Genomic DNA, 18,755 nt, shown 5'->3' on the forward strand with positions numbered 1-18,755 from the left:
CAGATCATCTCAAAATGGGGGATTCCTCTTATAATAAGAGGGTCAAGGCCGGTCACTACGCCAGCTAAGTGAAGATTAGTAGATTCAGACATCGTTAATATTTGAGATCATAACTAACTATTTTGACGAACCGCGATGGGTTACTATATGCGTCTGACACGCAGTGGGTTTCGGGTTCTGTCCCCGGCGAGACAAACAAATATATTAAGATTTGGGTTCTGGTTCTGGACGTTTGTGTACCTCCTCGTCTTTGTGTGTGTCTATGGTAGTCACAATACAGGAAATATCCTAATGTGGGGTTTTAAATGTATTATTTATTTATTAATTTAATATTTTAGTATATCTCCGGCACAAGGGTTTGCTCACATTTTCCTTCGGCGTAACACCAAAGGAAAATTAGCTACACGCAAGTACCTACCTATCCATTATTGAAAATTAGAGGTCTCAAGAACTAACGGACTAACATACATTTCATTATTTGAAACATTTATAAACAAAGGAATACCAATAAAATTATATTAACGCATGATTCTAATAATATTGTCTTCATAAATAAAATAAGGCATATACCTAATAGCTAAGTTAGAAGTAGGCTTTGAAATTAAGACCTCTAGCGTAAAGATTATTCATCTGATGTTGATACTAGATATCATGTAGTCAAGTTCAATTATAGATTTCTTACCACGGATAGGTGGACTATACGCCTCATTGCAACTTATAAGTATTATCTGAATACAAATCTTATTTTATGAATCCATACAAAAATATAATTTTAAAAAGGTGTTACCTTTTTAAAATTTTCCAAGATCCCTTGGCCCTGTAGTACCGGGACCAGAATAGGGCTATGGTATCCCCTGCCTGTCGTAAGAGGCCACTAAAAGGGGCTTCCGGAGTTGCGGGCGGCAAGAGTGGGAGCTCAAACCGTCCAGCAAGCGACCCCGGGAAGGACAGCGGTTTGTGTGGTCGCATATCGCTGTAATCACCAGGGGATGTGAGAGGAGCGTAAATTGCTCCCCCAGGGCAGAGCTCGATAGAAGGGCATCGCGTTAGGAGGATTCCGGTTGTGTTCCGTTGGAGATCCCGGAGTTCTCCACCAAACGCTGAGGACGGCCACCGGGGGGGTTATAGTGCGCAGATACCTTTAGCACTGCATGATAGTTACAAATTATTACAGGTACCTGCCTATAAGTACATACTTAAATAATTTATTAATACAAACAATATTTTAAATACTATTATGTGCATGTTAAGTGCGTGATAATATTTTAATCGGTACCTATATAATAATGGAACAAAGTAAATATAACATCTGAATTAAATTTCTTGAAGTAGGTACATTTATTTATTCTGTTACCTATATAGTATCTCTTACCTACTTATTAAATATAGATTCTTAACATAATATCATAACAATCATAATATTTTGTCACCGTATCGTTTTCATTGTATTATTCTTCGTAAAAATAATTACTTCATCTCGGGTAAAGAACCTTCATCCCTGTATTTCCTTAAAGCATAGTTAGTATAAATACGGCCCGCTTCTTCCTACGATCATCATTCGCAATTAAACTAATCGATCAGTAACAATGTGCAAAGCGGTGTTCATTTTATCTGTTCTAGTGGCGATTTTAATTGCCGAATCGTCATGTCAAGTCAGAATTATTCAGCCGGTATACAAGCGGCCTGTTAAGAGGATAATCATTATTCGAAAACCCCGCGAAGCACCGAATGGCGAACCTCTGTGGCTGAATCAAGGTGACATACCGCGGGCACCTGCAACCGGCGACCATCCCTTCCTGCCACAATATATCGATGATATTAAGCTGGACCCTGAAAGACGATACGCAAGAAGCTTAGACTCTCCAAGCGCAAGGCGGGGTGGTGGAAGTCACTCAGTGTCTGGCAGCGGCAGACACACTGGACCAACGCACCCTGGATACAACCGACGACATGCGAGAGAAATAAGGCTTCCGTTCGACCCTCTGCCGAGACCTCAAAGGCCTTTGGATCCATTCAACCCCTTCCCGCGTCCTGGACCACGACCACTCTACCCAATTTACGCTCGAAACGCACGTGATGTTCATGAAGACGAAGCTTTTGAACAGGAATCATTCTAACATGATGTTTAAAGTATTACTGCAATGTACCTAAATAAAATGTGTAAAAGCAATTCTAAGCTAAGTATTTGTAATGTAAAATTATTGATGATTAATAAATTGTAGCACTCACCAATTTTATCGTTTAAATTTTATTGTCTTATACATCTATTCACAACATTGTATTATATTTGATGAACGTTATTAATGTATTACCTATTTATTTTATTAATTAAAAAGTACAGTAATGCAGAATACCTAATAGTAGATGTTACGTTGGTATTCATATAACTTTTTCAATACTTGATGATTGATTTAAACTTGATGATTACATTGTAATTATCAATGTAATAATATCGTTTCCTTACTGTACCTTTCTTTAGCGCTTATAATTAGGTATATGAATAATTTACATTTTAAATGTAAGTTTATTTACATAATGATCTGAAAATAATTTATGGTCGAAACGTTGACATTGACAAATTGTTTAAATAATTGTGATTAAAACAAAGTCTACTTTTATGAAATTTAGTTTAAAGAATAAATTATTAAAGTTATATTAGTTCAGATATGTAGAAAACATATTTAGCCAATAAAAGTGCAGCTTTTGGGTACCTACTATTTTCTGATGCATTTTTAATAAACTTTCAGTTCTGGCAAAAGTGAATGTACGAACAAACCCTTTATGAACTGGTACCATTGCTGCCTCACGAAGAGCTGTAGGTCAAAATAACAAAATAAGGTCTTCCTTTCTATACGAAATATTTGTAAAGATTTTATTGTCATTTAAATATCTCGCTGATGAGTGTCAGTTATTCCTTGAATTTATACGCCGATTTAAAATGTGATTTGCCAAATTTTATCTCCCTCTATGAATGCCACAAAAAGGTGGTATACCACTATGCCAAAACTATTGGACTGTGCCAAGATATTCTTGAATGCTTTATTTCTGGAATGTTAAACATTATTGTGTTCTAATTTCAAGTATGTTGTAAGGTAGACGAACTTAGTTCGCTCGGGTAGAAATACACCTGTGGTCGACCTGAGTTAGGTTTTCTTATCTTTTTGGGGTTAATTAATGTAACCATTCACCATTAGTTAGTAGTTATAGTAGTAATTTGCTACTTTAATTAAAAAGACTAGATGTTAATTTATATACAGATAATAATGAACCGACTTCAAACCGCTCAATATATTTCGTGTCCAATATGAGCGCCAACTTTACAAATATGCGGAGGCACTGCCGTGCCTCCGCATATTTCTAAAGTTGGCGCTTTCAATAATCATAATTTATTTCAATTATGTTTTACTTTGTAGTGACGTAGAAGTCGGTTGTATTTTTTTGTTAAAATGTTTTTATTAACTTAAATATTAAAGGAGACTTTCACTTCATCATAATCGATTAAGTGGTTTATAAAACGTAACAGGCAGTGTCTCTTTCGCATATAATCTTCGTATGAAAAATACTAGCACCGCTTCTATTACTAGAAATAACGATTTTTACTTAATTTTTAGGACATAATCTCACTAATTCTACTTACCAATAACCTGCATAAAGTGCCGGTTATCATACCAGTTTTAGGTACACGAAAAGGTTTCAGGTTCTTACAGACATGTATGCCGTACCTGCTTACTTTGCCGTAATAAGTCTGAGTTTGTGTGCGCTTTTGTGTGTGTGTGTATCACCTATACCTAGTATAATAAACACTATACTATATACATTAGTATACTATCTGAGTCATCATCATCATCATTATCAACCCATTACTGTCCCACTGCTGGGCACGGGTCTCCTCTCAGAATGAGAAGGATTAGGCCATAGTCCACCGCGCTGGCCAAGTGCGTATTGGTAGAATTCACATACCTTTGAGATTTTTTTTTATATATCTCTCAGGTATGCAGGTTTCCTCACGATATTTTCCTTCACCGTTTAGCAAGTGATAATTAATTTCTAATACGCACATAACTTTGAAAAATCAGAGGTGCGTGCCTGGTATTAACACTGGTATTACACTATCTGTGTATTAATCTCTAATAGTAATCGTGTGATAATCTGTAAGTTTAAGGCTATATTTATATAAAAAGTGTCATAATTATTATCAACTTCAAAGTGTGTATGTGTACATAATATAGGGATTCACAATAACAAGAGTTACATTTTCATATTTCAAATATTTATATTGAAATACTTAAAATCATAAAAAGGGAAAATCTTAGTATAATTTAGATCGTCTAGGTCTGAAATGAAAAATTATATTAAAAGAAGCACTGAATTTAAGTATAGTTCACAAAATGCACTGAGAGTAACACCAAGACATGATTTAGAAATTTCACAATTTATGCATTGCGTCGGTTATAGCCTGGGTGTGTGGCGCCGGTATCCCTGCTGCCACCTGAGGTCGAGTGGCTTCCACCATGGTGCTTAGAACTCCGCGAGTCGAAGCTTCTAGGAAGCCTTTTGGGCGCATCAGTTACGCCTTCACTCGGTTGATATAGATCATCTGACGAAAGGGCCTGGTCATGCACCTCCCGAGCAGTCCGGATGATAGGCCCACGAGTAGGGGGTGGCCTGTATGTTGGTAATATTATCTTGTATCCTTGACATGAAGACTCTGTGACCAAAACGGCCACTAAAACGGTCAGAGCAAGCGTGATCTTCAACATTGTTCCAACTTCAACGGGTACACAAATTGTAATAATGCCAAAGCATCCAAAAGCGCTCATTTATACTCATTCATGAGGAAAAATAAATTTATCGGGTACTTCACCGCAGATAGGTGTGGAATATGTATTTTATTACATGTATGCAGGATAAGTATTTGTTTACAAATGATTATGCCATATCGAAATGCGTGTTACTTAATAATAAATAATACATATGAGAATTTAATTAGCAACTTGACTTCTGAAGAACATTGCACTGGATAGGTAGGTACATATTCTAATATATTAAAGATGGTAGAACCTTCTGTGGTTCGACTCCGGCGGCACCACCGCCACATCTATTTCCGCCTAATAACAGCAGTGTTAAGCGCTGCTGTATTTCGGCTTGAGGGGTGTGGTAGGATAGACATACTTATCCGAGGCATTCCAGCTTAGTTCTTAAGGGTAGGGAAGGATCTGTGGCCTATCTCAAGTACTTAGAACTCTAATTTTACCTGGGTTATTTATTTTTTGGTTTTGATTATAGATGTCCATGGGCGGCAATAGCTACTTACCATCAGGTGAACAGAATGCTCGCATGCTATTACTACACTGTTTATTAGTATAAAACCTACAGTCTACACCCTAGGTCCAAAAACACTGTCCGTCTAGTTCCGGGACCAGAATAGGGCTACGGTATCCCCTGCCTGTCGTAAGAGGCGATTAAAAGGGGGCTTCCGGGGTTGCGGGCGGCAAGAGTCCAGAACCGAACAGAAGCTCGAACCGCTCGGCCAGCGACCCCGGGATAGACGACGGTATGTGTGGTCGCATACCGTCGTACACACCAGACTGTATGGCGAGCGTTATGCTGATCTGGGCGGAGCCCGACGGGGCAAGGCCCTACGAGGTCTCCGGTTGCGTTCCTTTGGAGATCTCTGAGTCCTCTATGCAGCGCCGAGGATAGCCACCTGGGGGTGGGAGGGTTTTACTGTGGTAAGAGTCCCTCATAACCCTGTGTCGCTCCCACGGCACCGGATACATTTTGAAGGATTCTCCTTTGTTAAAAAAAAAGAGGTCCAAAAACACACTTGCAAAATGATGCTATAAATCACAATTACATAGGTATGGCGTTAGTGCAAGTATACTCAAATCAAGAAGCTACATAAAGAGGAATTATTCAAAATAAAAAATAAAAAAAACGGAATTTTGATCGAACTATATAATTATTATTATTTATGACTATGCTCGTGTACTTTGCAATTATTGAAATGTCACAAGGTTATCATAAATAAAACGTAAGCAATAGTTCAGACATTCAATTCAGATAAGTAATGTCACTTTAGGTTATTCCCTATTTACCATATGGGGTCAAATAATAATTAGATTCAAGTGCTCACTACTTATCAATTTTCCCTAACACAAGGTGTTATAAATACTGGTACGTCTTTGATATTGTATCTTAATTGAACATACGTATTGGTGCAGTCGACAGTATAGTTAAATAATCTTTATTAAAAATGTTACGGAAGACACTTCTTTTGGTGGTCTTTGCGGCATCTATAGGGGAATTAACATGTAATTTTAATTTTCCTGGAATGCACAAACCAACACATCGAGATGTTATTATACCAAACTGGAATCCTCATGTTAAGACCGACCCTAGGCAAGTGATTGGAATGAAATCACATAAGAAGCGAAGTATCGCATCTGAGTATGGCGGCCTTACTTTAGAAGCCCTGGATAGTCAAGAAACGTTGAGACGCACAGCTTTGGACAGCCAGGAGAGTTTCCATGGGAGATTCGAGCGCAGCCCTAGGACTGTTGAAGCCTTAGACAGCCAGGAAACTACCCACGATAGATTCGAGCGTAGCCCTAGGACTGTTGAGGCGTTAGACAGCCAGGAAACTACCCACGATAGATTCCAGCGCAGCCCTAAGAGTGTTGAAGCGTTAGACAGCCAGGAGAGTTTCCACGGTAGATTCCAGCGCAGCCCTAAGAGTGTTGAGGCGTTAGACAGCCAGGAGAGTTTCCACGGTAGATTCCAGCGCAGTCCTAAAAGTGTTGAGGCGTTAGACAGCCAGGAGAGTTTCCACGGTAGATTCCAGCGTAGTCCTAAAAGTGTTGAGGCGTTAGACAGCCAGGAGAGCTTCCACGGTAGATTCCAGCGCAGCCCTAAGAGTGTTGAGGCGTTAGACAGCCAGGAAACTACCCACGATAGATTCGAGCGTAGCCCTAGGACTGTTGAGGCGTTAGACAGCCAGGAAACTACCCACGATAGATTCGAGCGTAGCCCTAGGACTGTTGAGGCGTTAGACAGCCAGGAAACTACCCACGATAGATTCCAGCGCAGCCCTAAGAGTGTTGAAGCGTTAGACAGCCAGGAGAGTTTCCACGGTAGATTCCAGCGCAGCCCTAAGAGTGTTGAGGCGTTAGACAGCCAGGAGAGTTTCCACGGTAGATTCCAGCGCAGTCCTAAAAGTGTTGAGGCGTTAGACAGCCAGGAGAGTTTCCACGGTAGATTCCAGCGCAGTCCTAAAAGTGTTGAGGCGTTAGACAGCCAGGAGAGCTTCCACGGTAGATTTCAGCGCAGCCCTAAGAGTGTCGAGGCGTTAGACAGCCAGGAGAGTTACCACGGCAGATTCGAGCGCAGCCCTAGGACTGTTGAGGCCTTAGACAGCCAGGAAACTACCCATGATAGATTCCAGCGCAGCCCTAAGAGTGTTGAGGCGTTAGATAGCCAGGAGAGTTTCCACGGCAGATTCGAGCGCAGCCCTAGGACTGTTGAGGCCTTAGACAGCCAGGAAACTACTCACGATAGATTCCAGCGCAGCCCTAAGAGTGTTGAAGCGTTAGATAGCCAGGAAGTGTAGAAACTTAAGAGAGATAGTAAAAGATGCGACCCAGCTCATTGATATATTCAAAATTTCATTTCATTGTTAAAAGATAAATAAGAAAAAAGATCAATGGATTAATATTTACCAAATTTATATTTATTCTTCAATTTCCGTTCTGTGTTGTTATTTAATAGTGAATAAATATTTTTTCGATTTTTAAATCTTGTTTGTCATAAAAAAATATTTTCCTTTTTTATTATAAAAAACATAATTGTAAGAAAAATATATAGACTTTAAATTATAATTAGTTATACGACTATCATTTTCTTATTATATTACAAAAATAATATTATAAGGTAGGTAATATAGTAATATGGTTTGTAATTATTTAAGTAATTTAATGATTTTCTCAGCTTTAATGAATATTGAAAATGTATAAATAGTATTTACACTTTACGTTTAACCTATGTGTTCAAAATAGTAAGGTATTTCAAAAGTAAAATATTAGATTCTTCCACGATCGTCAACATTTTCAATAATACATCTCTGTCCTCTAATTTATAACACTTTACAAAAGTCAGATGATATTTCATAACTCAAAGCAAGACTAAATATTCCACAAATATAAATATAGAAAAAGTGACATCAATGACCAGCAATTATGTGATCTATACATGAATCAGTGTGATGTGACCGTCTATATTATTATTAAATTCGCAATTTTTCGATTAGGATTTGGTAGACAGGAATTGGTAAATGTTACTTATAAAGAAGAAGGTATGAGAAATTTGCACAGGTGTCCGTCCTCTACAACGACTATTAAGGCCTTTTTCTGTCATGTCGGTTGTAGTCCCAATTCGTGTCTCATGAACACGTTGTACGTATGCGGTTTTAAAGGTGGGAGAACCCGTTGTGGTTCGATTCCAGCGGCACCACCGCCACATCTATTTCTTCCTAATAACAGCAGTAATAGGCACTGCTGTGTTCTGCTTTGAAGGTATGGCAAGAGATACATACTTTTCCGAGGCGTTCCACCTTAGTCCTCAGGGGTAGCGGCGCACCTGTGGTCGACCTCAGGTAAAATATTTAATCCTATCTGGGATTGATTATTGATGTCCATGGGTGGCAGTGGCCGTTTACCATCAGATGGAATGCGTGATCTTCTGCCACTCCTATATTATAAAAAAAAAAACAAGTAAACAAAAATGTGGACCCGATACACACACGAACGTATACCCGCGCGATAGGAAGAGAGTATATTCGGAGATCCATCTCCTAAGGGAGCTGAATAGCGAGAACTCATGTATTTATGAATTAAATGAGGTGCAAGAGCAATAAAATACTTTCGTTACGGATAAATACTGAAGAAAGGCGAACGACTCCGTTTATCGACACTTAAACTTCATCACGCAACTTAATATTTATTCGGTCACGCGAAACCAGGAATACGTAACACTGTAATGGTTTAAATAATTGCAGGTAATTTAAACAAAAAATAAGTTGATGTACGTAATGTTTATTTGCGGTGGGTAATGTTTTTTGAGAGTATGTATGTTTCATTCTGTGACAGCGAATACGACTGACGAATTTTAACATAATGTCAATAGATTTGACTAAATTGTGGGCATTACATAGGCTTTTCATTATCTTTTCTAGTAATTTATTTTAACTAGTCGGTTTATTTTATAACAATTATAACAATAACAACAGTGTAGATATAATAGAATAACAATAGCGTAGAAAGCGTTTTAATTATAACAATACGACTTATTATCTTACATCCCATATATATTATGCAATATGATACTACAGAGAGTGTAGGTAATTATAAAAACGGGGAATAACTCTATATTACAATTGGCTTCTTGTTTAAAAAACACGTTTGGTTAAGTACCGCCGCTATCACTTGTTTTGTCTCCCAAGACGATGACGTAAGATAACAAAGATTGAGAAGGCTTTCTTATGTATGCACTAATTCTATTATATCTACACTTTCTATACTACATGGTAGGTATAATATTTATGATTGCACGTTTAACATAAGCAATGGGATCGCTTTGGCGCATTCTATTCTTTGAAAGACTCATCTCCTTTTAGGGAGGGAAGAGTATCTAATATTATATTTTTTTTTTATATAATACAGAAATAACAAACAAGCATGCAGTTCCCTGATGGTAAATGGTAATAAGTTCATAATAACGAAGGTAATAGAAACGTGTATTTAAGAACTAAATTATTATTTTTATTGTAGTAGTAGAATCCTCTGTGGTTCGACTCCAGTGGCACCGCCGTGGCGCCTACTTCTGTATAACAACAGTGTTGAGCGCTGCTGTGTTTTGGTTTTATTTTTATTCATAATATAGCTTAGTCCTCAGAGGAAGCGGCGGCGGCAGTAGCCACTTATCATCAGGTGGACTGTACGCTCGTCTGCTACTCGTATATAATAAAAAAAAGTTTAGACTACATCTATTCGTGTCACCTACTCTTCATCTTTTTGACAGACCCGTGCCAGAGTTCGAAGCGTGGGCTTCAGAATTGAAAAATTAAGTAGCGTGTACGAAGTAACTATGTAGAGGTTTTTGTTTCACTATTGTACATTATAAAAGCTTGTTTACGTCATAAATAATGTATCGTCACGACGCCTTTCTACCACGACCTCCTTAATTTTCTTTGTGTAACCACAAAACGTAGAAAAACAATACTTATTATCATATTACATTCGGGATAATTTGCCCTCTTTACGTTGATAAAGTTTCGCTACAAAATTATTGGTGATGTGATAACTGTTTTTACTATTTTTAGCAGAAGTAGCAATTATGCAGTGTACCTGAGACATCTATAATTACTCCTTATTTTTTTTGTTGACGAGGTACCCAGTGTCGTGGGAGCGACACGGCATTATGTGGGATTTTTACCGCACTAAACCCCCGGTGGCCATCCTCAGCGTTGCGAAGAGGACTCCGGGATCTCCAACGGAACACAACCGGAGTCCTCTGAACGTGTTACCGCATCAGGCTCCGCTTAGGTGAGCCCAGGCACTCTTCACACCGTCTGGTGTTTACAACGGTATGCGACCACACATACCTCCGTCCTTCCAGGGGTCGCTTGCTGGACGGTTCGAGCTCCCACTCTTGTCGCCTCCTACGACAGGTAGGGGATACCGTAGCCCTATTCTGATCCTTGTACTACAGGGACAATCTATAATAACCCCTAGACCGACTCCTAGGGACTAAGTAGAAATGCCATGTATAGTGTCTATGTTATATTTATATGTTATAGTCTCTCCCTTAACACGTATTTCATGCAATACATCCAAGAGTACAACAGGTCTTAACACTATTGTCGTTAGTAAAAATAAATATCAAACTCGGGTACTGGTTCACCGCCATCCATCACCTTTATTAGCTGATTTACGTGTACATCAAGAATTGCCATGGAGTATGCCATCCCATTGCCCATCGTCCCACTAATGGGCAACGGTCTTCTGTCAGGGTAAGACCACAGTCCACCGCGCTGGCCAACGGATTAAAGAACTTCACATACCCTCGAGATCGTTTGCGTGAAGATACAGAAGTCTTATGCGTGTAGGATTCCACGCTGTTTTCGTTGAACAGTTAAATCATGTAATTATACATTTGTTGTCTAATGTTTAGTATGTTTAAACAAATAATAACTTTTCTATTTCCACTCGGGAAGGCCCAAAGTACTAAACAAAACACTTCTTGCAGAATTTCCATTCAATTAACTTTACCGTGCACGTTAACTCTCTTAATTTTTTACAGATGAGTTGTCCGTGACCATCCGACTTGAATTAATTCTATAACGACTAACGTCAATGTAATTTATATTCTTTTTCGCCCTTCAAACTTGATAAATGCCTATTTTAAATGCAGGCAAAAATAAACAAATATATAATGCTATGCCCTAATCCAAGTCATTTAACATTGACATATAATTTTAATAGGATGTGTAATGTTAATAGTATGTTAACAAATATACTTGTTACAAAATGTTACTCCATTTTCTTTTGATTTATTAAAATCGTAAAATTAGTCTAAATTCACTTCAAGAAATTCAATCGGTTTAAGCGTTATAAAAACGTCAAAATAGAGCCATATAGAGCCGGTTTACAAAATAAATACGTTAAGCGCTAACAGCGCTGAAAGATAATGGATGTATTTATCATGGGGAAGCCAAAACGACTTGAATTAGTCCCACCACGGCAATTGGGCCGCTCTGTTTATGTTACCTTAAAGCGGTAAACACATAAGAGGAAGGATATAAATACATTCCTATACGGACTGTATCTCTATCATGCTTATATACATATAATATGGGTATACGCCTAAAACGCCTTAAATGTAATATAATGTGAGTAACTACCCAGATTTTTCATAATATTTACGATTTAAGTATTTACAGTTACATAATATACATATATACTTACATTATGTAACAGGAATTGTCCCGTAAAGACCCGAAAAGTTCCGATACACTCAAGGAGCAAGTGGCGGGCTACAGCTTTCTCATTTTGAGATACACGAACATAAGGACAATCCAAAAATATTAATAAATAAATTACGCTTTACACTTATCGTCACTCACATTTGTTTACTTTGAAGTGGATAACACAGTCATCCACAAGGAACTTTACACCGGTTTACCTAAATTCGTTGTTACAAAATCCAAACCGGAGCTCGAACCCGGAACCCTCTACATAATACTTACTAGATGTCGACCGCTCTCATAAGTCGTCAACGTATTATAACATGCTAACAGATTTCGGCACTGTATTTTCGTGGCACGAAGTAACTCAGGTCAAACAATTCCTCAGTTCACGGGTTCATGCAATTTAACTTTACAGCGCCAACTCCGTCTCTGTCCAATTCGATTATGTTGGATTCGTACAGTCCGTTTTTTGTATCCGTACTCTTGAATTTTAACTACGAACGTACCGAAAAGTTAAATTCAATCGCCCGTATGAATTATGAAAATTTGCAAAAATTGTAAATTCGGATTGGGTCAGTGCAGTTTGTCGGCGACATTTTTTGAATTTCATTTCGTCAGTTTTTGTTTCTGGTTTATTGATGGAATATTTTGCTTATATACAACATATGCTTTAATTCTTACAACTAAAGTTTTCTAACTAGAGGGAGACGTCGCAATCAATCGTCGCAATTGTCAATTGTCAATTGTTGCGAAAGCAATGGTCGTTGAGAACTTCATATACAACCAAGATCTAGTGATGTATCTTTGTATATTTCTTCTGTATATTTAATAGCACTCGAAGCTGCAAAGCGGGTTAGTTAACTATAGATTTTTTTATTATATATGAGTAGCAGTCGAGCATGCAGCCCATATGTGTAATCTACCCCAGATAAGATGCCTTCCTCGCGTCGCTGACAGATGTACCGCTACCCCTAAGGTCTAAGCTAGAACACCTTAGCTAAGCATGTCTCAATTACCACACTCTTATAGCCAGAACACAGCAGCGCTGAACATTGCTATTATTAGGTACAAATAGGTGTAGCGTTAGTGCCGCCGGAGTCGAACCACAGAGGATTCTACCAACTTTAAACGTATTAAAAATCTATATATTTGTGTTAAAAATATTCTCTCCCTTTTCCTTATTCTTCGTAAACAAAGCTTCGACCGAAAAGTTGTTTTAGTCAAAAGAGTTCCGAGGTCGACTCTTTACATAAACCGAACGTAGTGACAGCGAGTACACTGCATATGCAAATGTTAGCAAAATGCAATTGAACGGAGATCCGGAGAGAGATAAAAATACTGAAGCGTTCAAACTTGCTTTTTGCTTGTTATGAATATATGGAAATTTTCGTGGTACTTTATCGAAAAAACTTTAACTTCTCTATAACATAGAGATAGTTAACATGTTATGTCTTTCTGCTGTAGTGTTGTAAGAATGTCGCTTGGTGATGCCCCCGGGGGAGGCAAAAATGAACGTTCTTTTGTGTAGTAATGTTCTGAAATGCGAGTTCAATACTCGCATTTCAGAACATTACTACTCCTATTTCTATTAATTTATTAAATTATTAATATTTTATTAATATTAATATTTATTAATTACTAGTCTACACCTATTTTAATGAGAGCATTACAGTTCAAAGACGATTTTGAATAGACCAGAGGAATAGGAATGAAGAACAGCTTCACGCTACTGCCTTTTCTTGAAGAGGCTCTCGTTGTTTTCTGCCTTATGCATAGGTCTCCCAATATCTGGAAAAGGCCTGGACCATACTACTCTAATGGGAATTATATTTAATATAATTAACTCTTAAATTCTCAAAATAAATCAACAAGTGTTTATGTACTCCACATTATTTCCTTTAATTAGGAGAACCGAAAATCTAATCAAATCATTTTTTTTGTTCAAAATATGTACTTTTTGAATATTAATATAACTACCACCACTTCACAAGGTGTTTCTTTTGAAATATATCGAATTAACAAAGCGATCAAGAATAAGGTTCTATTTTCCATAGTTGTATGTGTACAATTAAGTACACTTGTTAAACAGTACAAGGGAAGTTTCGAAGCTTTCCACTAAAGGGGAGTTACAACGAGCTTCCATAAAATGTTACACTTGAGAGTTAAATGTACAAACATGTAGTATTGTTTTCGGCAGCCAGTATGTGGAATAAATTTGTCAGTATCTAGTATTGGTGATCACAGACTAGATTATGGTATTTACTTATAGTTGGGGGTGTAAAATCTAAGCAATGGTAATAAGTATACTTATTTTGACTAGAGAAAAGGCAATAATAGGAAAATAGTTATATTTCATTAGATTTTGTCTCCAGTCCTACTTAGATCGATTTATACTGCTTAGAATGCTGAGCACCGGTATCCTTTGAGAATGAGAAGGATCAGGCTATAGTCCACAGTGCTGGCCAAGTGCGAATTGGCAGACTTCACATACCTTTGAGAACGTATGTAAAGGTCTTCAATAAGTTTTCCTTCACCCTTAAAGCAAGCAATGATTAGTTAATACGCCTACCGGGGATATGAACCTCGAACACCTCGATTGAGAGGCCGATTTTCAACCATTTGCCTAGGCCGTTACATAGATACATATTATAAATTGCGCCCATACCCTCCAACAAAATCCTCGCCCCTATTGCACAACACCAATTAAGCGCATAATGAATTTTGCTAAATCGAAATCTTCCCTGCGAAGTTTCCCCATTATTATCGCTTTACAACTCAAGTTTAATCTTATCGTTCACGCCCTAGGCCAAAAATCAATCTGTGTATAACGTCTTTGATCAAATGTTCTAAGCGATTCAGTTTAAGCCTTCACTAAACTTCAGGCGCTTATTTTTACAAATTAAAGATTTTTGGAAAAAGTTGTAATTACGTACGTAGACAATACAACAAGATAACTGTGTACTAAAATTTACAAAGTATACGAAAAGAAAATACTTATTTATACTTAATGAATAATGAAACGTTGATTTCTATAGTTCATTTTGTAACGTTTTTTATGAAAATGTGGTACTAAATGAACATGCAGTCATGTTGTCTGATAGTAAGCGGTCATTTCTGCCAATATAAATCTTCTGTCAACTACAAAATTAACTACCAATGCAATTCTGTCAACCCCAAATAGGATTGATTCTTACATAACCAGAACCAAGCAGCATGTCAGTGTTGTTATGAGGCAGAAATAGGAACATACACCGCCATTACAGTGTACCGCGTAGTCTTACCACTTTCAAAATCGTCACTTTAGAATCGTATTTTTTCATATTTTTTAATAAAAGCCTATCTGATGGTAAGTGTGGTAAGGAAAACACACTTTTCCGAGGCGTTCCAACTTAGTCCTCAGGGGTAGCGGCGCATCTAAGGCCGACCTCAGGTAGGAATATCTAATTCTATCTGGAGTCGATTACAGATGTCAACTGCCGGCAGTAGCCTCTTACCATCAGGTGGACTTCGTGCTCCTCTGCTATTTAATAAAAAAGTGTTGTCTACTGAGTAAAAAAGCTATTCTTACTGGTAATTGAAAACAGCGGTAAGTGGTGTTGCGGTCAGATGCGATTACCGCGCGCTCGTAACTTCATGCACAAGTGGCAGTTTTCTTACGAGAAATGCCTTGGGTGGGAAAAAGTCAGCTAACTAGAATACTTTTTGATACATTTTGAACTTTTTGTTACGTTTTAACTAAAGCATTTGGTTTAAGTGAATTGAAGTTTTGTTACTTTGGATGGGAAAATTACACCAATCCAATACACTTTTGGATACATTTTAGACATTTTGTTACATTTACGCATTTTGTCTAGGTACCATAGATTAGTAAAGATACTTCGCCGCCTTGAAATTGAATGAAGCCGCAAATGGCTTATTATAGTAAGTTCTTTTTTTGAATTCTTGACAAATAAAAACATTTTTAGAGAAAATTTACGAATAAATAACTAATACTGCGTAATTTCCATGATAATTAAATAATTTATAATAATAATTTCAAAGATTTTAGGGACATTTTAGCACGGAGACGTGGCAAAACTTTTTTGCGCAACTATTTCAATTCTCAAAACTGGGTACATTTTCTTGTTAGGAGTGAGTAATCTTTACTAATCTATGCTAGGTACGTGTAATGTTTTTTCGCTGGAAAAAATACAGCGAAGGAAAATGCGTTTATATGTATTTAATCCTTTGTTATAATACATTTTAGTATTTTTTTATGTATGTATTTATTGAATATATTTATGAGTTTTTGAGATATTAACATCAATGTTATTTATATTGTTAAATTTAAGTCTCCGTAATTTTCTTAGCCTTAGACTTAGACTGAGCTTTAGTCCTTATTATTTCTAGATCGAGATCATGCATTACGAAATTACACAGACATGAATAAATCGGAGAAGCAGATTATTCTAAAACCCTGTTTTTTATATAGTATCAGGTGGACGAGCATGCAGTCCATCTGATGGTAAGTGGCTACTGCCGACCATGGACATCTGTAATCAACCCCAGATAGGATTAGATATTCCTACCTGAGGTCAGCCATAAATGCTACCCCTGAGGACTAAGCTGGAACGCCTCGGAAAAGTCTGTCTCCCTTACCACAAAACGTTCAAAACGGAACATAGCAGCGCTTAACACTGCTGTTATTAGGTAGAAATAGGTGTGGCGGTGCTGCAGCCGGAGTCGAATCACAAAGGGTTCTACTACCTTCAACTTATTCATTTACCTGATTTCATTTTTCTTACCTATATATATAATTAAGTCTTCATTATTTCAATTACCATCGATTAATCTCGAGAAATGTAAGAGTCATGACATTGCAACTAAGAAATAAGCAAAAATTAAGAGGGATAATATAAAGTAGAAGAGCAAGAACAGTTTATTCTAAACTGCACTCCAGCTAAACACTGTTTATACTTTATTTTTTTCTCATCTCATCTAAGTCTTTGCTTCTGTGGCCAGTAAATTGTGTAACTGAGTAGCAGTCTTAACGTTGATCTATAAAAACAAAGGAAACTGAAGTGTCTGTCCGTCTTATACTACTATTTTAAAATACTTATGCTTATTTGTTATTTAATACTAAAACGTAATATAAGGGCCTTATCGTGGTTCTTTATCTAATTGGTAAAACCAAAACACTTATAATTTTGACCTGTCCGTCTGTCCATCTATCAGGGATTTAAGCTAAGAAATTGTTTGTATAGTATAGCTATGTACAACATAACAAACATTTGGTATTAGACGTTTAAATACGACTTGTTTATATTCGTATAAATAATTCGATGAAATGATGAAGTCCAAAGGCGTCACTGCCATTTTAATAGATAGTGGTGGTGATAAAACTATTTAATGTGGTCCCGCTACTATACCGTGGGGTGGAAATAATAAAATAAGCTAGTGCACAACTCAACAAATAATTAATTTCTTATTTATTTCTCTCGGTCTGTATGTTTATGTACACGGATTTGCATTTTCATCTAATTAAAAAAAAGATAAGATATATTATAAGTACTCCAAATAATTCGAGTACGAGTCGAACTCGCACATGGAAGGTTCCGTGCCTCCAAATGTTCATTATATTTTATTTATTTTTACAAAATAACCATATTACAATATGTTTTATTGTACTTATTTGTATTTATAATAATAGCAGTTGTAGTAGTACATGGATTGGAAAAAATTCAACTGTCTTCCTAGTATGGTTTAACAGTCAGATCGAAAAATGGCAAAAATATCGGTTTGTTCTATGGAAACCCCCTTTAATATTGAACTTTATATTATTTTTAGTATTTGTTGCTATAGGGGCCACCGTTATACAACCTCTGTAAAAATTTCAAGTATAGTCTATTGCGGTTCTAGATATAGAGACCTGTGACAGACGGACACACGGACAGACTGCGAAGTTTTTGTAATAGGGTTCCGTTTTTACCCTTTGGGTACGGAGCCCTAAAAACGGACAGATAACATATACCTACGCTTATGCTTATCAAATAAAAGATGCACAGGGGCAACGGGGAAGCCCGTTTGGAGATAGTAGAATGTACCGAGATAACATATTGCGAGGAATACGATACAGATGCGACAAATTTAGATAAACTTTGCTCTAAGACTACGATAATCACTAGATATTATATTTCTCGATAATTACTCATTTACGTCAAGGTGTCGATTACGTTGTTGTATAAACAATATACAGATAATTATGAAACTATGATGGACAGATATACAATCAAATAAGAGTTTAAAAATTAATATATGACGATGTTACCTTTACAGTCGAACCCAAAAGATTTGTATCGTGTTTAATATTTTTAATCTATTATCACTATACAAACATATTATAGTTATTTGTAAGTAATGCTTCATCACATTGCATAAAGTAGCTCTCCAAACTTTAATTAACCCTTCACATCTCGTTACTTGTACCTTAGTCCTGCGAGCGTGCCACAAACATTCATTAAGTTGTTACGACCAATGAACATTTTGAATTAAATCGAAAAAAGAATGAATGAAAATAAAAATTTAAACGAATTTATATTTTAATAATACAGAAACATAGTTGTTTTTGTTAAATTACATCTACACATGAAATGACATTAAATCACATTAAATGCCTTACTACATACATAGTACCTTTTTAGTTAGCCCTTCATCGCTTTACATTTATCATCGTCCTGCGAGCCCCAAACATTTT

General features: G+C 36.9%; 2 protein-coding genes across 2 annotated transcripts; one reads left to right on the forward strand and one right to left on the reverse strand.

The window, feature by feature from the left end:
* The first annotated feature begins 1,538 nt into the window (after positions 1-1,538).
* LOC140753406 (uncharacterized) lies at positions 1,539-7,794 on the forward strand. The gene is made up of 2 exons (XM_073087982.1): positions 1,539-2,085; positions 6,327-7,794. Exons 1-2 carry the CDS (start codon positions 1,587-1,589, stop codon positions 7,607-7,609), a joined length of 1,782 nt encoding a protein of 593 aa, XP_072944083.1. The 5' UTR covers positions 1,539-1,586; the 3' UTR covers positions 7,610-7,794.
* LOC140753407 (uncharacterized) lies at positions 4,254-4,801 on the reverse strand. Its single transcript, XM_073087983.1, has one exon. It carries the CDS (start codon positions 4,758-4,760, stop codon positions 4,434-4,436), a length of 327 nt encoding a protein of 108 aa, XP_072944084.1. The 5' UTR covers positions 4,761-4,801; the 3' UTR covers positions 4,254-4,433.
* Positions 7,795-18,755: the final 10,961 nt, after the last annotated feature.

Source organism: Epargyreus clarus, unplaced genomic scaffold, assembly GCF_041222505.1.
Source record: "Epargyreus clarus isolate Ecla_fem2 unplaced genomic scaffold, WU_Ecla_fem_2.2 ptg000026l, whole genome shotgun sequence".
Lineage (NCBI taxonomy): Eukaryota > Metazoa > Arthropoda > Insecta > Lepidoptera > Hesperiidae > Epargyreus > Epargyreus clarus.